The 21,454-nt window shown below is 40.9% G+C and overlaps 1 protein-coding gene across 5 annotated transcripts in view; it reads left to right on the forward strand.

Annotated features, from left to right (window-relative positions):
- Positions 1–21,454, forward strand: part of LOC124137218 — a 33,908-nt gene that overhangs the window by 6,597 nt on the left and 5,857 nt on the right. Inside the window, exon 1 of one of the 5 annotated variants that reach the window (XM_046503417.2) lies at positions 5,965–6,374. The exons of 2 other annotated variants lie outside the window; for them this stretch is intronic. Coding sequence is in view for 1 of the 3 variants with exons in the window: in XM_046503413.2 (XP_046359369.1) it covers positions 20,254–20,286 (33 nt within the window). In the remaining 2 variants the exon portion in view is untranslated. Of the gene's footprint in view, positions 1–5,964; positions 6,375–7,829; positions 7,955–19,971; positions 20,287–21,454 lie in introns of those variants that run through there. 2 more of the 5 variants (XM_046503418.2, XM_046503413.2) reach the window with 2 other exon arrangements.

Below are 21,454 nucleotides of genomic sequence, written 5' to 3' on the forward strand. Positions count from 1 at the left end.
CTGGTTCAATCCCCAGCCACGTCATGCCAAATGTAGCTAAAAGATGGTACTTGTTGTTATCCTGCCTGGTGCTTGGCATTAAAAAGGACTGGTCAGCTCGGTGTCCGTGTCTGAGTAGGGTATCCATGTTAAACCGTGGCATGGAATCTCTGTGGGCTATCACTAGAAAACCAGCATTAGATATGGATACGTGGATATTAATTGCATCCACTCTTAATATTCATGTGTATCAGAAGTAGTATGTTGCATCCAGTAAACCCGTTTGAATGAGGTCCATGAGCCTGTAGCAGCTTCCACCTGGTGTATGGAACTGGTCAAGGTACACCAGTTCACACAACTCCAAAAGAATTCTGGATATGTTTGTTTTGAGGTTTCACCCTTGCATGACCTTTTTCATGATCATGAACCACTTGCCTCTGAAACCATGGAAACCATGAAAGAAAGCTTATTCATGTTATCATGGTTAACCTAGCAGTGATGTCATTCATAAGTACCAAGAGGATAAGAGTTCTTATCTAACTCCATAGTACAGTTTCAGCCCATTATTCAGTCAATTTACTGTTGATTATGTATTAGTGAGGCCATTGTGTAACCGTGGTGATTTTATATGCAAAATATGACATCTTTGTCTCTGAAACTGCAGCATTCTCATCCAGTTTTTAACATTGCCATAATGGTTCATTTAGATTAAATAAATATGTATGGTCGATATGATGCACCTTAGAAAGTTTCTGAATCATTTAATGTCCAAAGGAGTGCTAGGTTGTGCCATTGCACCATTCAGTATCTCAGCTTTCAAACTGTGTCCATTATGATGACAGAGTGGGGTCAACCCCCTCCTCCGACACTGAATCCTGAACACCTCCTTATTTTTCACTGTCTCATTGCTCACCCCTGAATCCTGAATTCTATTTAACACAAATCTCAAAAGAATTGAGAAAAGGGTGCGATTTGAAGTTCAATTACTGAAAAAATATTTGAAAAATCAAATAAATATAGGAATTTTACGTACACTATTATTGTTTTTAAATTTTGAATCTGCATAGACAATACAATTATAATTGTGTCCCACATACCCCAGTGCTGAGTCCTGAATACCTTCTAATTAGGTCTGTGAATCCCGAGGACAAAAAGGGGGTTGGTTGTCTGATTACAAGTGGTGGGACGATACACTGATGTATCGACCAGTCGCACACTAGGTAAAAAATATCGATTCTGACCTTAAATGATTGCTTTAATAACTGTTCCACTAAACACTAATCAGTGGTGCAAGTTAATATTGAAAACATAAATATTTTCATTCACTGCGCCATACTTGACTCCAACTGTAAATCATCAGTGTGCCAGGTATTTGGCCATCCTGTCTATGAAAAAGATGGCTTACGCACCACAGATAAGACTCTTATCTGTGGTGTGTAAGCCATTTTTTTCATAAGAGCACATGCAAGTATCATGATACATATCGGATCGTGAGTAAGGTATCTTGATACGTATTAGATCGCACAGTTGGTATTTCGTCCCAGCCACTGGGTGGCCCAGTTGTCTAAGGCGCTGTGATTCGCTGTGCAGAGTTGCGTCCCTTGGGCATGCCAGAAACCTATGATTGTGGGTTCGAATCCCGGTTAGCCCTGATTATGTTTCTAGGTTTGTCAGTACCATACCCGTGCTCGTGGGTTTCACCGAAGTGGTAAACGTCTGAGACCTGCATCACTTCGGGCTTTCCTCCCACATTAAGCTGACACACCGTGATATAACTGGAATACTGTTAAAAGCGGTGTAAAACCCAACTCACTCACTCACTCACTTGTCTAAGGAGACACCACATGTGCTTCAGGGTGGGGCAGGACCAAAGTCCTGGGAACTCGAAAGGAGTAAAGCTGGTGAACACAGTCACCCACCCAACATGCCCAAGGACTCTTAAAAGGTCACTAATCTCTGGCTTCTTCTCGACTGTCTAACACTGCCCACTAAGGTTCACGAGCTGCCATGAGTCAATATGCTCGCTAACTGAGGGTGACAAAGGACTGGACTACCGTCTGTAAGGACAGCGGAAATATACTTTGAGACAATATCTATACGCATTTCTGAACACTGATTGGTTTCCGTGATCTATGAAGATTCCGATGTTACAAAGGGTGCATGTTAATTCATTTCTTCAACCTAAGCAAACAAACAAAAAAATGACGGAAGCTCATTAGGTGTCGTTATATCCCATGATGGTTATGGATTAATAAATAAAATCCCTGTAGCAAAAGCATTTTCGGATTTCGGATTGTGTGGATAAATCGATTGCTACACCCACGTTGTTATCCATGTGTCCTGATATAACCCTGCACTTGTGTATTTGTCGTCATTCTCTTGATGCTCAGTTAATGAATTTGTTACAGGTATAATTTGTGGTAGCACCACTCAGATTACATGACGAAGGTCCCTTGTGTCTGGGGTAATTATTCAATCTACATCCAGGTCTGAAGTGGGGTGAAATTTATGTTATGTAATGAGCACGTGACAGTGCAGCAAGAGAGGAATGATCGGTTGTCACAGAAAAAACATCCATCCATCAAAGGATAAGATGAAAATATGTTGATTGATTACCGTATTCGAAGTAATAAGCGCTCCGCTCTAAAAAGCGCCCACGGCGATATTTGCTAATATATTGGCTCGTGAACAATCTCAATTTGCACCCTTTCCGATTGACCAATGTACACAATACTTATTTATTCGCGTATACTACGCACTCGTGTGTTATATGCACCCTTAATTATGGGCAATTAAATTCTGGAAAAATATATCTCTCGTATATAAACATTTCAGGCTGTCAGCATAAACCATGAAATTTATCTTTCAACTCTGATTTTTTTCGACAAAATAATATTCTAATGAGAGCCCCCTATTTCTAATTTTGAGAGCGCCCTGGGCGCTTATTACGTCGAATACGGTAAGCACTGTTTTCTTGCACGTCAAAAGTAAGTGTTTACTGTTTACATGTGTAGGTTTAGTAAAGTAGACGGAATACAACCATATCTGGGCGTGAAGTGCCGATGCAAAAACAGCACTTCATTCAACGGATTAACTGATAAAGTGTTGATTGGTTGTAATCTAACTCAATGGATTTTTGTTTACTATGGACAAGGAAAACAGTTGTCATGTGTGCTATCTCGGCTGACCAATGAGACTTGACACCTATGTGAAACACCTGAAACAAACTTACCGGTATATATAATCATATAATGATATATAATTTAAAATGTTAGAATGTTACAAAGACACGTGACATCGAACAATTAACTTTGGTCAGTCGTAATGACAATATTTGCACTTTTTGTTTTCATTCATTTGCTGTTGCATGGAACTGAATCATTCTTGTTCCTCTACATTTTTGTTGGGAAGTTCTTCGATGCGAGACAGACAAAACTAAGTCATTGTTTTCACAAGCCTTTTCATTTGCAGGTGTGTTTATATTACAGTCATGTGTAAAATGTGTTTCATTGAGGCAATCTGTTAAGTGTCTAAATATTTCAGTCATTTTATAAATTGACTGAAACATCTGTCCATTTATTTCACTTATCGACCAAAAATATTTCCAGACAGCTGTGATATAAGTGTTTGCAAGGCATTTAGAAGTGATATGGATATTACTGCATCATTTCCATGTTGAGGTTGTATCAAGTCTTTTAAAGGCATTAACACATTCTCTTCCTTAGCTGTCATATAGCTTGAATATTGCTGAGTGAGGCTTTAAGTTTAAACAACCAACAAACATTGTAATTATTGATTGGACCCGTGAAGATCGGGGATAGAATAGGTGTCCAACAACCCATGCTTGTCTAGAGGCTACTAATTGGATCAGACCCGTGAAGATCAGGGAAAGAATAGGTCTCCAGCAACCCATGCTTGTCTAGAGGCTACTAATTAGATCAGACCCGTGAAGATCGGGAATAGAATAGGTCTTCAGCAACCCATGCTTGTCTAGACGCTACTAATTGGATCAGACCCGTGAAGATCGGGAATAGAATAGGTCTCCAGCAACCCATGCTTGTCTAGACGCTACTAATTGGATCGGAGGGGGCACAGGTGGCCCAGTCGTCTAAGGCGATGAGATTCGCTTTGCAGAGTTGCGTCCCTTGGGCACACCAGAAACGTATGATTGTGGGTTCGAGTCCCGGTTTCCCCCGATTATGTTTCTTGGTTTGTCAGCACCATACCCATGCTTGTGGGTTTTTGAGACCTGCATCACTTTGGACTTTCCTCTCGCATTAAGCTGACACGCCGTGATATAACTGGAATACTGTTAAAAGCGACGTTAAACCCAACTCACTCACTCACTCACTCACTAATTGGATCGGAGCCGTGAAGATGGGGGTAGAATAGGTCTTCAGTAACCCATGCTTGCCGTAATTGGGATAAGATGACATGCTTGACCCATCTGATCCTGTGGATCAATGCTTATGATGTCGATCACTGGATTGTCTGGTCCAGACTCCTTATTTACAGGTCGATGTCATATTGCTGCAATATTGCTGAGTGAGTTATTTAGGAATAATTGTTCTCAGACTCACACAGGAGGTCATGCAATCAGTCTGCTGGCAGAGTTTTCCCTGTTTATCAAGAATCGGTATCATTGTTGGACCTCTCAGCATCAAACTATGATTAAAAACAGATTTCCCTTGACAATTTTGTTTATTTTTGGTTGAATTCATCTTTCAATATATGACAGCTATTTAACCCACTGGCGAGATTATGTGTCTGTAAGCTTAGAATCGGTTTGAACTCACTTGACCAGTGGACCATATGAGATGATTGAATGTGGATGGCAACATGAACCGGGTTAGAGACCATGACTTGCACTGGCAAGTAAGGAAACCCGTTTCAGGTGCATACGGGGGGCGGTCGGGTAGCCTAGTGGTTAAAAGCGTTCGCTTGTCACGCTGAAGCCACGGGTTCGATTCCCGACATGGGTACAATGTGTGAAGCCCATTTCTGGTGTCCCCCGCCGTGATATTGCTGGAATATTGCTAAAAGTGGTGTAAAACCATACTCATTCACTCACTCAGGTGCATACGTTCTCTGATGGCAATGTTTACAGTGTTGTATTAATTCATAATTAATATCCCATACAGTTTTGTTTTTTTTCCGCTGTGCATCCAGTGTGTGATATCACATTTACATATTATATATTACATTTGTGACATCCACAATGTTGTTGGAGCTCTTAAAAAAGTCTTCAGTTTTGTCAGGCTGTGTATTTTGGATTAAAGCGCAAGATCATGTACGCACTTACTGGGGGTGATTATTTTGTTATTTCATTAAATCCAAATGGTCAATATCATGTCATGGTATCAATTTCAAAAATTACATTTTGACGTGTCCTACATGCCTTGCCATTGGGACGTGAACATTTTCACTACGTCAATAATTCAATCATGTCTTGATATAAAATCATGAAAATTCCACAATTATTACCACATTTAGAAACGTTAACATGGTAATGAACCTTGATTACCAAAATTATGTATATTGTCAACTTTCCCCAACAGTATAGTTTATGATTGGCATGTCATTAGGGAATAGCCCTATAAGCCGAATCAGCAGAATAGGAATATCACACACTGATATATCATGGCTTGATTTCATTCATAACCTAACTGTCAACACTCTCCAAACCATTCAGCCTTGAAGCATGGGAAGTGAAGTTGCACGTTTAAAGGGAATCGTTATTGAATAATGTGTTGTATTTGCAACTGTGTAGCTGAGTGGGCATCTGTCAATATTGAAAATTATGTGAATAAATTATTGACCAGAGCTTGTTATCCCTAGCCAGACAACTTCATGACTGTCAATCAAAGTCACATCACTGGGGAACATGTTAAAATCAATTCAGTCACTCTGCCATTCATAAGGAGGGGATGCGTTGCTAGCTGTCTTCCGATTGGTGGAAAAGGCCTGAGAATCAACTACTAGACCCAGCAGATTTGCTTGAAACATTCGGGAGAGGCTGTTGAAAATCATTGATCTCAAAGCCAGGCACAAGTCTTGCCTGTCAGATGCCAAAAATAGAAGAACCTGCTAGTTGGAATTGTCTAATGACCCAATTTATGGCTCAAACTCCAATGTAAGAGAGGCTAAATCTCACCAGCAATTTGTCTACAGTTTGAGCCAAGCCTTCACCAGGGTTGTGCTCATAGATCATTTCTTGGAAAAGTGGACGATTTTCAGCCAGTATTTTGGATTATTCGCCAGTCAGGTTGTTCCCGGCAAGTAGACAGCTGACTGGTGGATAAGGCATCAGTCTGCTCAGAGTGCAGTGCAAGCAGCCGTCAGTCAGGGCAGAGCAGACGACAGGGTGAAAGATTGGGTCAGTGTTTGAGGCACAGGTCAGTAGATTAGCAAACTGTGATGCATGGCTGTACTTATTGTAGGCCCCTGTTAAATACCTCTTGCCACATGTTATGCAATCTGACTCTGTTTATGTGATGGGAGTTTGTTTGTTTACCTCATTACCTTGTTGGTTGTTAGAGGAAGTCTGACATTTTATGCTCTCCGCTCATGTAAGAGATGGTTAAATCATCCAAGTGATATCATTAACAAATTCCCAGTTCACTCACCGTACCAATTTATTGAAACAGGAGAGTCTCAAAATGTTGGTTAGGATAGAAGGTAGGCTGTTTGAAAAAAATATGCACCTGTCATAAATTACATCAACTTAAAACATTAATACATGTGTTATTGATATTGATATTGTTTATCCATATACCATGTATGTAATACTGTACATCAATTTCACTCGAGGATAATTTAATGTTCATGCAGACGTTTTAATTGCATTTGTGCACTCTTTGCACATATTTTGTAATGAAGGGGTTTTCAGCTTTTACCAGTGTTGCACATTGGTTTTGCATCAAGATGGTCTGTGTGACCTCATACTCTCCTATACAGAGGAGTATGAGAGGCCAGATCATCTAAGGTGCTGCAACTTGCTGTGTAGAGTTGTGTCCCTTTGGCATTTAGTTATGGGTGCCATGATCCTATGATTGCGAGTTCGAATCCCAGATTTGCCTGGAGAATGATTCATGGTTTGTCAGCACCATACTCATATTTGTGGATTTTCCCAAAGTAGTAATCCTCTATGATATACTGGAATACTGTTCAGAGAAGCGTTGAACCCAACTCACCATTTTTAAACAATGTTAATGTCAGGCATACACTGTTACCCAAGTTTGTGTGAAACTTTTCTATATGTGGATTGTGTAGTTTATTTGATCATGGCAAGAGTGGACCATTCATCATTTTCACTGACAACGTTACAGTCATTGTTAATTTTTTCGCGTGTAAATGTTTCAATTTAAGAGGACAGAGGCAGTTAATCAATGCACACTCTGAATTGTTAGAGTGGTAGGATTAATGTAACTTGTCATTCATCTGACAAGGTGACCCAGTACCTTGGTTATATATCTATATGTTCATTGAGATAGAAACATGGGATATCTGCTCACGGCATCAATGAAGGATTGATTGTGATGAAGTATTGGTTGTATTCCAGTTCAGCACGTTTGTGGCCATAAAATAGCAGGGACTCTGCCATGGATTTGTCCTTGTCCACGATGTCAAGCTTCCAGGAAACATTAATTAAACATCAGTTAATATGTCTTCCTTTTGGGTCAAGGGTAGACTAACATTTCGTCCCACAAATATAGTACCTTATTTAAAAATATGTATCTGCAAAATAAATAAACTCCTAATGGAGCCCAGAACAATACTTAATTTCCTGAAGCTGAGGCTTAGTGGTAGCGAGTGGTATCTTATTTTAATGAGATTGAGGATTTCTAGACTTGAATTGGATTCCTTTTTTAATTTATTCTCCAGGGTCTGGGAGACAGACTAGGTCAAGGAATCCCTTGGTTGTTTCTTGACAGACACCTCCAGCACAGTAGTGAAACCATTACGAACAGTTCTGGTGAGCAATCACGGCACAAGGTCTATCATGACTCACATACTTTACTTAAGGCCTCCATACAACAGCCATGGCACCCAGATGATTTTGTAGATCAGGGTTGATTTAGTGGATAGAGTGTCGTGCCGGAGACCGGAAGGTCAGTGGTTCGATCCCTTTAAGTGTGGCGCTTATTGTTGCCCTGCCTGGCACTTGGCATTAAGTGGATAAAACAAAGACTTGTCAGCTGGGGTTCAGTATACTGTGTTTGAGAGGGGTATCCTTGTTAAACTGTGACATTGTTCGCAATCGCAGTCGGCTAGCACCATGAAACCAGAAATGTCCAGACTAGCAGACACGCATGCACACATGCACACACACATACACATATATCGGGATATAAATGAAATAATCTTGAATGCAGTTTTAGACCCCATTTCACCTCTCCTCACTATGTAGAACAAGCACCTGCCTAGGCTTGATTAGATTTTGTTTGTTGTTGCTGTGCAGGAGGGGCCACCTGTATCAGTGGTTGGGACCAGATCTAACCTGCAATCCCCAATGTACTAAGTACTTGTTTTGTAACAGTGAGAAACAAGCTGTATTTATTTATTATGATGAAATCGTTTTCGACACATTTAGAACAAGTGTGACTGACATTGATTATCCATTAGTCAGTTCTTGTTAACATCACATTGTCATTATTTCTGTACTGTGTACACATCCATGATGAGGCTAGGAATAGCAGCAGTACTTACGGAGGAAATGTTTGTGGAGAAAATGTTGATGTCCACAGAAGGACTGTCATGTCAGGCAGATGTTGCCGTCTTCTGTAAATAACATGGGAAAGCGGGTATAATGTGATAGTTATTAGGATGATTAACGTCGCAATACCAATACAGAAGATTTGATGGGTATTGTTTTATTACCTACAGACATAAACAGATACATAGATATAGATATAGATGTTTTCCCATGATGACAGACAATGTGGATTATTTACATCGTGCCACAACATGGATGGCCTAAAATGAGATACTCTAAAAGCAAGAGCAGCTGTGTGTGGAACATGAGGTGTTTATGTTGCATGACTAATCATGCTAATACAATAAACCTTTTTGTGCTTTCTATAAGCTGATACTGTTGACAGATGTACCTCACTCTATGTGTACCAGCCGAAATGGAGTCAGAGTTCACTTAGGGGGGACCCGTGATGATTCGGGGATAGAATAGGTCTTCAGCAACCCATGCTTGCCGTAAAAGGTGACTATGCTTGTCGTAAAAGGCGACTAACGGGATCGGGTGGTCAGGCTCGCTGACTTGGTTGATACATGTCATCGATCCAAATTGCATGGATCGATGCTCATGATAGCAATCACTGGATTGTCTGGTCCAGACTCGATTATTTACAGATCGCCGTCATTTAGGTGGAATATTGCTGAGTGCGGCTTTAAACAACCAACCAACCAACCAAACCAATCACTGGGGGGCGGGGGGGGTCCTCATCTTGAAAAAATTAATTAATTATGCTTTAGACTTTTGAATTATAAAGAGAATGTCTGCCACAAAAATAACATTGTTGCAAGATGTTTTTATTAAAAGGAATGGATTCAGGCTATAGATTTCGTAAAAAAAATATCTGTTTTTGCAGCTATAGATTAAAAAATATCTAAGCTCGAGACAATACCCCGACCCCCCCTTGACAATTGTACTACTTATAAAGTGTTGGATTATGTTGGTATGCATCTTTATGACTCAGAGTAAACAATGTTGAATGTAATAGATACCAACCAGCTGTCAAAATCAATATCCGTCTCTAACACTGAGTCAGTGACTTCCCAGCGAAAACTTTCCCTTGAAAAATGTTAACCACCACTCTTTGTTTATATTCATATGTCCTGAACTTCCCTGAATCGTTTTGGGGGCAGTGGGGTAATCTAGTGATTAAAGTGTTCGCTCGTCACCCTATTCCTCACCTGGGTACAATGTGTGACGGTCATTTCTTGTGTCCTCAACCATGATATTCTTGGAATATTGTTAAAAGCGGGGTAGTGAGTTTGATTTTACGCCTCTTTTAGCCATATTCCAGTAAAGCTTCACTCACTCACTCACTCACTCACTCACTCACTCACTCACTCACTCACTCACTCACTCACTCACTCATGTATTGTTTGGAAATATCCACTATTTACATTGGTCTCGTTCTGTTTATGTCTAAGATTCAACCGATGCCTGCTGAAAAGAACAATGTATGTTTCCCAGGACGGTTGCATGGTCTGGGTCATATATGAAACAGAGGAAGTACTGGGAAAGGTAGTCAGGACCCATGCAGATCCGGAGTAGAATAGGTCTTCAGCAATCCATGCTTGCCATGAAGGGTGACTGTGCTTGTCATAAGAGGCGACTAACAGGATCAGATGGTCAGGCATGCTGACTTGGTTGATGCATGTCATCGATCCCCACTGCGTGGATTGATGCTCATGATGTCAATCACTGGATTGTCTGGTCCAGACTTGATTATTTACAGACCACCGTCGTATGGCTGGAATATTGCTGAGTGCAGCATTAAACAACATACTAACAAACAAATAACTATTGCCATGGAACAGCTACAAGAGATGTATCCGATAATCAATTTCATTTTCTGATTTTTCAATATGTGTACTCATTCTAAACAAGAAACTTTTTTGGGTCAGAATCTTAATACAGCTGGTATGATTAAAAAATGGCTATTCAGTGTTGAAGTATGTACCCAATAGGGCTGGGATGGGTAAATCGGGTACTCGGGTCGGGTTGGTCCTGAGTAGGACCAGGGTACCCACTGGACTACCCGGACCCATGGTTAATCACGCGATATATTGTTTGATGACAAAAATTCACTATAGCTCAGTGGTTACACCGCAAGTCGTTAATGTTTGCATTTCTTTCTGACAATGCACACATTCCTTTTGACTTGTATATGTCTGAGTAAAGATAAATCTCCAGTCAACTTCAGTGTACTGATCGTTTGATACATGTATCTAAATAGTTTTGACCAGGGCTGCGATAAAACAATTCCCAATCAGACATTTTGTTCCCAGCTCTTGAGACCTACAGTGGGTACCCGGGTAGGGCTGGGTAATAGTTGGTTGTTTGGTTTAACGCCGCACTCAGCAATATTCCAGCTATATGACGGCGGTCTGTAAATAATCGACCAGACAATCCAGTGATTATTATCATGAGCATCGATCCACGCAATTGGGACCGATGACATGTATCAACCAAGTCAGCGAGTCTGACCACCCGATACCGTTAATCGCTTTTTACGGCTGGGTAATACGGGATTGGGTACCCAGGTAGTAAATTTGGACTCGTCCCAGCCCTTGTACCCTATACTGATATATTTTGCCTGGTGTATACATTTGGCAACTGTACATGTCCAGGGATGACCTCTAGCCTTTCCCTGACCCATACAGTATGTTGCCCTTAACTAAACCCTTCGTTTGATGAAAGCCATGTGAGTGTTATTAACACAGGGTGAAACAACTGTGTGTCAAGGTGTCGGAAAGTCTTACCGATTCTGCATGACACTTTAGAAATTGTCGTTAAGTTGTGCTACAATCTGACTGATGGATTTCTATCTGCGCAGCATTATGGAATTGGTGCTTATTGATATTTCCATTAATGCCAAACGCAAGACGTAATGTAATTTTTAAAAATGGCAATAGTGATCCTGCTAAAAGACCCTAGGGATCGCGATCAATGAAGCCTAGACTGTAGTCAAGAACAGTTAATGTAACTCTATGCAATTGTCATTACAAACTCTGCCATAATTCGTTAACATTTCTTAAATGATCTGATTTGCAATGCCAGGTTTTATGTGCATTTAACAGCGTGTTTCACATAATTCACACTTCTACCTATATAAATGTGATAGTTAAGTTTGATATATCAGTGGGATCATATGGACCCAAAGCATTGAAACTGAATGTGTGGTTTGGTTGACAGGCTTTATCGACACACCTTTTTTATGAAAGGATATTTGTTTGATTTTCATAGTGCAGACAGCCTGTTGTCAGCGCTGAAAGATTTAATCAATGGAGTTGTGTGGTTTTCTACCTTGTATTGTTTACCGATGCTGTTGCAGGCTGATACACCAGCATATAACATTTCCTTATACTCGCGGAGAGTGTGACCAACATCTTGATGTTCAGGAATCTTTGCTTTTTTTGTCATTTTGTATTTGTGAAATTTTGTTACAGACAAAACAAGGTTTATTAGGCAAGAATCAATTGCATACTTTGATTTTTTTAGAGATATTTATAAAATAATTTGAGTTCAGATTCACCAGGGACTTGTAGATAGGTCCGTGGATTCACTAACCTTAAAACAAATCAAATGTTAACAACAAGTCCAATCTGAAAAGCACTTTTTGTACCCCGACCTAAAAGGGCAGGGGTATATAGTATAGTTACGATATACCAAGAAATTTGGTCTATCTGACCTTCAGAGGACATTTTTTTTGTGCGACCTATAACTTGAAAACTGCAGCATAGATTCTTTTCAAACTTGGTGAACACTTTTTATACTAATAGGTGAGGTGCAGTACAAAGTTTGATTTCAATGTTTGGATTTTCTGAAAAAATACAGATATTTAAAAAAAAATTACTTAACTTTTTTTTCTTCAACATTTGTGCGACCTATGACTTGAAAACTACTGAATGGATTCTTTTCTAATTAGGCATACAGTTTGTATACCAATAGGAGAGGTGCAGTGCAAAGTTTGATTTTGATAAGTGGATTTTGAACTTGTTGAAGTCGAGGTCACTTTTTACGTTATTTACGTATTATTATAATTAAAATACATCCCCAGCAACCTATCAGAGCTACAGATAAGAAGCATATTTGTGTAAAGTACCCCCTAGAAATATTCAAAACCAAATTACTTTCAATTAACTTGTGTACAGAACGCATGCATTAAATGAAAAACTCAAATGTATAAAAACAGCACGAGTAAATACCCAATGAAGCTTTTTCAGCATGCGTACGAGGAGCTAATTTCCGAAACACAATTACGAGCTAATTTACTTTCCTAGGCAAGCCTATATATTTAGAACAGTAATATACATCTGAAAAAATATTTCATTTTTTAAAATCTTAAAATGTTCATTAATTTTGGGGAAAAACCAATAGAGTGATGAATAGATGAGTGAATGAATATTGGTTAAGCAATGAAAAATGAAATAACCCAATTAGAATAGAAACCCTAGAGTAAAAACTCAATAGCTCAAAAAGTTATCTGGAACTCTGAACTATGCTTGATGTATAAGTTGCATGTTAACGTATAGGGTAGTCAGACTTGTAACTTTGTTAAGTTTGTGTCATCATACCCCAACTGCATAAGACGTCCGTATACAAATACCGTTACAACCATTGCAGCCCTTATTCACTGTTTTGCAGTGCAAATATATCGGTGAAAATTGTCATGCTGCCAGTTTCATGACATGACATGACATGACATCTTGAATGAGGGCAGACACTACGCAACACATAGCAACACATAGCACCACATCAGCTCTGCATCAGCTCTGCATCAGTGCAATACACGACAGTTAAATGTCTGGATGTGTTTTTCTCGAACTGGTGACAAGTAAGTTACCTTACTTTGTGGTATTTTTTTAGAACATATTTGTGCTGTCATTATTTCGGCTTCAGTTACATCATACTGTGTTCTTTCTGTGACGGGAATAACCTGTTCTTGTTTACCATCTGTTGATGTACACTTTAGTCTGCGTCTATGTGATGATGTTGTTTGTTTGGAGCTTATGCTTATTAACTGATAGCAGGATACTGAAAACATGGTTAGCAAGGTCTGACAAGATGTCTTAATGATTGTAAATCTTTCTTCAGCTTGTTGTTACCCTGTCTGGCGCTCGGCATTAAGGGGCTAAAACAAGGACTGGTCGGCTCGGAGTCAGTATACTGTGTCTGAGTGGGGTATTCATGTTAAACTGCGGCATGGTATGTCAGTGAGCTAGCACTATAAATCGGCATCAGTCCGGACTAGTACAAGCAGCCACACACACACATACACGTGCATGCACGTCGCTATATAAGTGCAATAATCTTGGACGCGACGTTAAACCCAATTTCACCTCACCTCACCTTTCTTCAGCAAAACTCCTAATACGATGATGTTAAAATACTGTTTGCTGTCATGGCTTAGACTAGCATTTAGTCTCTGAAATCTTATATTACACAATATTCTTCTTGACTCTAAAAATATAAAAAAATTCCCTATGCTGATTGTGGAATAGAGCTAGCTTGAGCTGGCTAGACTTGCTTTTGTATGCCTTTCCCAGATTTTTTTTTCATAAAATAAATATATTCCACGGTCATGGTGCAGGACTAGTCATGGCTGTGCACAGGGTGAAGCTGCAAGTGTTAGAGTGGGATGCTGTGTTTACATGATTAGCATGAGTTGGTCCTCAAGACATCAATCTTTTATGGAGAACTTCTTTATTGTGGAGATCCAGGGTAGAATGGCTCTTCAGCATTCCATGCTTGCCGTAAGAGGCGACTAACGGGATCGGGTGGTCAGGTTTGCTGATGGGTGATGCATATCATTGTATCCGAATCGAGTGGATCGTTGCTCATGACGTCTATGACTGGATTGTCTGGTCCAGACTCGTTTATTTACAGGCCGCAGTCATTATAGCTGGAATATTGCAGAGAGTGGCGTTAAACAAACAAACAAACGAAATGTAATGATGTTTGAGGGCACCTTCATCAGCGTGATTAGTGGGGAGGCAAGAAGTAGCTCTGAAACGTTACAAGCATTAACAGAAGTTGTTATCCATAAAAGATTGATGTTGCCATGTTCTTCAATGTTCTTCTTCCTGTCAAAGACTTCAGTTGGTCTTGTTTATTTGCTTGTTGTTAACGGTGCACTCAGCAAAATGGCAGCCTAAGTGGAATCAAGACGAGACTGTGTGATTACTTCGACCAATGTGCACTCATTTGGGGTACGATGACATACCACGCGTTGCATGACCTCACCTCATGCCACAAGCATCTGAGCACAGGACCTGTTCTGACTCGGGATCCCCATGGGAAGATTAGGGAATGTAATATTGATAAGGTGTAGAATTATCAGCTACCATCTCATGCTGATGAAAGTGAGGCAAGAATCTTTAGCATTTACTTGAAGTAATGAGATTCACCTTCAGTTTCAATTTGTTGTGCACAGAGACTTTTTTTCGAAGCAGTGACGATTGTTGGTTCATAACTGTTTGATTTGCATTCTAGAAGTTGGTGAGTAAATAATAAACACGTACAACTTTATGGAGAACAACTTTTGCTTTATTGCATGTAGCGACGTTTTGATGTAGATTCTTTCACCGTTATCAAGCTGTAGTGATAACCAGCTTGATCCAGCTTGATGACGGTGTAAGAATCTACATCGAAACAAACATCGCCGTACGCAATAAATCAGAAGTTGTTGTCCATAAAGTTGTATGTTTTTATTGTTTGTTCATGATTTGATATTTTACTGACAAAAGCCAAGATTGAGAGTTATAGGTTTATGATATAGGGCATTTATGAATTAATAATAACTTGAGGTACACGTATTTCAGCTTTCGAGATAATTTTGTTTGTGTTCTGATTCAACATTGTAGCTATATGATGGTGGTCTGTGAGAATCAAATCTGTTAGGGGTGAAACAATACACTGGTGCATCGTGGGTTTTCATGCGGCAATACAATACTCAATAAAAAAAATTCTGTATCGATACGAGGCGATACTTGCTAAAATAAATTACTTACTACTTGTTTAATGACCCCTACCCCACCCCAAAAGTTTTGTCAGTCAAATATTGCAAAATGTGTTGTAATTAGCTTTATTAATTTAGCTCTATTAAAAATAGCCTCTACATGTGTGTGCACTAGATTTTCCTTTGGAACCTCCTCTGAAATCTTTATAGTCAAAACGTTTCCACATTAATTGACATAAATATGCATTTTGCGAAATGTATCGTGACCAATGTATTGGGACCTTGCTGTATCCTTTCACCCAGAGAATCTGCATATTATGAATAATGTCCCAGCTGTTAGGGAACAATGAGACACAATCGCGTTAATGTCCTTACATTGGCTGCATTGGGACCATTCTAACACGGAATCACTATGGGGGAAATGTTTGTCACAAGACCATGGTGGCGATACCGCCAATCCTTTTGTCATCCACATTTGTCCTGTCGGGTATGTCAGGCTTTGACATCAGCTTATATGTGGTGTTTTCAACATATCCAGTCAGTATGAATCTTCACTCGCACCATCTGACCCAGGCTGTCAGGGAACACTGCTGATTACTGTAGTGTCCTGAACACTCACGTAATAATGAAAATATATATGGTAACATTAGCCTTGAATTGATTTCACAAAGTTGAGTTTACATTTTTCATGGCTTGGTTTAACTATATAAAACATGCACTAGTGTGACCTATTATTGAAAATTGCATCCTAATCTGTATATCGACATGTAGCCTTACTCCGAGGCTGTACTGAAAGATAAGTCCATGGATGTGTAGAAATTCTGTCCTCTTAATTGGCAAGTCTAGATATGTGGACATTACTCCAGTCTCTGATAGGGACAACTTGTTTTTATTTACATGATCTAGATTATCATAATTATGATTTAAACTTATAATTATTACCTCGAGACCTGGAGACCTGGAGACCTGGAGACCTGGAGACCTGGAGACCTGCGATTCGCTGTACAGAGTTGTGTCCCTTGGGGCGCCCTATGATTGTGGGTTTGAATCCCGGTTCGCCCTAATTAGGCTTCTAGGTTTGACAGCACCATACCCGTGCTCGTGGGTTTCACCGAAGTGGTAAACGTCTGAGACCTGCATCACTTCGGGCTTTCCTCCCAGATTAAGCTGACACGCCATGATATAACTGGAATACTGTTAAAAGCGGCGTTAAACCCAACTCACTCACTCACTTGTGCAAGTCTTATCTACCTGTACCAAGTGCATGTCAAAAGTTTTCACATTTGTGTCAGACAAGCTTTACTTTTCCACACAACGATGATCTTTGAACACGCTTAATACCTCTAAGCTTTATGTACCATACTACATTCCTGTGTTATGTCAGAGACCATATCGGTTACCGTAATCGACGTAATAAGCGCCCCACTCTAATAAGAGCCCACGGTGATATTTGCTAATGTATTGGGTAGTGAACAATCCCAATTAGCACCCCTTCCGATTGATCAATGTACACGAGACTTATTTTTTCTCGTATACTGCCCACTCATGTGTTATATGCACCCTTAATTACAGGCAATTAAATTCTGGTAAATATATCTGTCGTATATAAACATTTCAGACTGTCAGCATAAACCACAAAATTTCCGATCTTTCTACTCTTTTTTTTCTCACCAAAATAATATTCTAATAAGAGCCCCCTATTTCTAATTTTGAGAGCGCCCTGGTCATTTATTACGTCAAATGCAGTATGTGTAATTTTGTCATGCTTTCTTGTGCATGACATCATCACACTGTGGTTACTTCAAGATTATATGCACATGTTCCTATTATGTTTTATAGCAATACATCATTTATGTAAAATCATGACAGTCATCAGAGATCTGAGATATTATTTTTTAGACTAGTTTATGCATCTATCATGTCTATGTGCCAACTTTGATACGGCCAGGGTGCAGCCTTTTATCTGGTGCAACTAGGTTTTCATGTCAAAATGCATCTGGTGCCTGTTAAATCAAGTTCCTTAAAGCCCTGTTTTCCTTATGTCTCACAAACCATTGAAGTAATGGAGGTGTTATGGCTTGTGTGTCTTTCCAGTGATAAGTGCAGTAGTGAAGCTTAGTGGTCCTGCCGGGTTTAATTCCTGACATGGACACGAATGTGAAGACCATTCTTGGTGTTCACCTCCTTGAAATGACTGGAACTTGTAAAGACGCTGTATTTGACCAAACTCTCTCACTCTTCCACTCACTCACTCATTCACACTCACTCTAAATCACTCTCATTCGCCCATCCTCTCACCCTCACTCACTCACTCACTCACTCACCATCACTGATTCACCCATCTACTCACCCCAGTCACTCACTCACCCACAGTCACTCATGCTCTCATCTACCCACTCTCTCAGTATCACACTCCCTCACTCACTCACTCACTCACTCACTCACTCGGTATCACACTCACCATGCTCACTCTCTATCTCACCATGCTCACTCTCTATCTCACCAGACCGCCTCCATGGTCTTGTGGTAGAGCGTCCGCCCGGAGAGCGGAAGGTCCAGGGTTCGATCCCGGGCCGCGTCATACAAAAAGACGTTAAAAGATTGTACTTGTTGTTACCCTGTCTGGCGCTCGGCATTAAGGGGCTAAAACAAGGACTGGTCGGCTCGGAGTCAGTATACTGTGTCTGAGTGGGGTATTCATGTTAAACTGCGGCATGGTATCTCAGTGAGCTAGCACTATAAATCGGCATCAGTCCGGACTAGTACAAGCAGCCACACACACACATACACGTGCATGCACGTCGCTATATAAGTGCAATAATCTTGGACGCGACGTTAAACCCAATTTCACCTCACCTCACCTCTATCTCACCATGCTCACTCTCTATCTCACCATGCTCACTCTATCTCACCATGCTCACTTTCTATCTCACCATGCTCACTCTATCTCACCATGCTCACTCTCTATCTCACCATGCTCACTCTCTATCTCACCATGCTCACTCTCTCTCACGGGGGGCGGTCGGATAGCCTAGTGGTTAAAGCGTTCGCTCGTCACGCCGAAGACCCGGGTTTGAATCCCGACATGGGTACAATGTGTGAAGCCCATTTCTGGTGATCCCCGCCATGATATTGCTGGAATATTGCTAAAAGCGGCGTAAAACCATACTCACTCACTCACTCACTCTCTCTCACCATGCTCACTCTCTATCTCACCATGCTCACTCTATCTCACCATGCTCTTTCTCTATTTCACCATGCTCACTCTCTATCTCACCATGCTCACTCTCTATCTCACCATGCTCAATCTCTATCTCACCATGCTCACTCTATCTCACTATGCTCACTCTCTATCTCACCATGCTCATTCTCTCTCACCATGCTCACTCTCTATCTCACTATGCTCACTCTCTATTTCACCATGCTCACTCTATCTCACCATGCTCACTCTTTCTCGACATGTTCACTCTGTCTCACCATGCTCACTCTCTATCTCACCATGCTTACTCTCTATCTCACCATGCTCACTCTCCATCTCACCATGCTCACTCTCTATCTCACCATGCTCACTCTCCATCTCACCATGCTCGCTCTCCATCTCACCATGCTCGCTCTCCATCTCACCATGCTCGCTCTCCATCTCACCATGCTCACTCTCCATCTCACCATGCTCACTCTCCATCTCACCATGCTCACTCTCCATCTCACCATGCTCACTCTCCATCTCACCATGCTCGCTCTCCATCTCACCATGCTCACTCTCCATCTCACCATGCTCACTCTCCATCTCACCATGCTCACTCTCCATCTCACCATCACCATGCTCACTCTCCATCTCACCATGCTCACTCTCCATCTCACCATGCTCACTCTCCATCTCACCATGCTCACTCTCCATCTCACCATGCTCACTCTCCATCTCACCATGCTCACTCTCCATCTCACCATGCTCGCTCTCTATCTCACCATGCTCGCTCTCCATCTCACCATGCTCGCTCTCCATCTCACCATGCTCACTCTCCATCTCACCATACTCACTCTCCATCTCACCATCACCATGCTCACTCTCCATCTCACCATGCTCACTCTCCATCTCACCATGCTCAATCTCACCATGCTCACTCTCCATCTCACCATGCTCACTCTCCATCTCACCATGCTCACTCTCCATCTCACCATGCTCACTCTCTATCTCACCATGCTCACTCTCCATCTCACCATGCTCGCTCTCCATCTCACCATGCTCACTCTCTATCTCACCATGCACTCTTAGTTTTCAGTTTTCAGTTTCTGTTACAAATATTTCCATGCGCATTTCGACTGACCATTATCTTTAAGGTCCCTGTCAGTGTCGAGGATTCACAACAATACTCAATGAGGAAGTAGTACTAGGAAAGCAGACACCCTGACATCTGATCTTATAACTGAAACACGGAAACAGTAACCAGTAGTTGTATCTCATCCAATCACTTGACATCATTCAATGTTAGGTCTACCTCAGTCAGTGACCTCAGGCAGGAACATTGGCTTATCTTCAGCAGTGCATCGTTGAGGTCACTTAGATTCAGTGATGGGGCTGGCATCGTCCATCAAGAGATGCTATGTACGTAAGATTAGTGAACTGTGAATGCTCAGTGCTGTGTCAGCTGTTCAATATAAGAGGTGTAATACGATGGGTCGAGTATGATACGTATCACGATACTATGGGTGCGATACGACTGATACCACGATACAGTACTTTTATTTCATCAGTTGATATTCTTTCTTTTTGCAGGTGAATCATAATCCTGAATCATTTGAATTTAAATTTCAGAGATCGAAGATGGGATATTGTAGGACAGAAACATATAGGCGAGAGTGCCTTGTTTGATGCATGTCATTGTATCCCAAATGCGTGGATCAATGCTCATGATGTCAATTATTTACAGACTGTTGTCATATAGCTGGAATATTGCTGAGTGGCGTTAAACAACAAACAAACAAACAAACGTTACATCACTATTCAGTATGTCACAACAGGGTATCTAACCCCATTTTGAGGACATGTAGCAGAGATGACTGTCTCATGGCCCAGTATATAGCCAAAATGGAATGGTAAATGTCATCTTGAAATAACATGGTAGCCATTGGGAAATCAAGTGAAGGTATAATCTGGCTCTTTAATGAAGTGATAACCATTTGCAAATATCCTAAGGAGAGTGCTTGTTATTATTTTTATGTAATTAGTTTCGTAGATCCAAGTTGGTTTGTTGGTTTGTTGTTTTACACCGCCCTCAGCAATATTCCAGCTATATGACGGCGGTCTGTAAATAATTGAGTCTGGACCAGACAATCCACTGATTGATAGCATGAACATCGATCCACGCAATTGGAATCTATGACATGTATCAACCAAGTCAGCCGGCTTGACCACCCGATCCCGTTAGTCGCCTTTTACGACAAGCATAGTCGCCTTTTACAGCAAGCATGGGTTGCTGAAGACCTATTCTTCCCCGGATCTTCACGGGTCTGTAGATCCAAGTATTCAGACATGTCCATGTTGTTAAACTAGTTGGAGGATCCAAGTTTAATATAGGTCCCCATCAACCTATGTTGGTTGTGAGAGGCGACTTAATGGATCGGGTGGTTAGATTTGGTAACTTGGTTAAATGCATATCATTAGTGCCCATAATATCAATCACTAGATTGTCTGGTCCAGACTCAGTTATTATCCCCCGCCAAACAAAGTTGGAGGGGGATATAGAAACGAGCTCCGTCCGTCCGTCACGTTT

This window comes from Haliotis rufescens, unplaced genomic scaffold, assembly GCF_023055435.1.
Source record: "Haliotis rufescens isolate VD_foot unplaced genomic scaffold, xgHalRufe1.0.p SCAF_11, whole genome shotgun sequence".
In the NCBI taxonomy this organism is placed as follows: domain Eukaryota; kingdom Metazoa; phylum Mollusca; class Gastropoda; order Lepetellida; family Haliotidae; genus Haliotis; species Haliotis rufescens.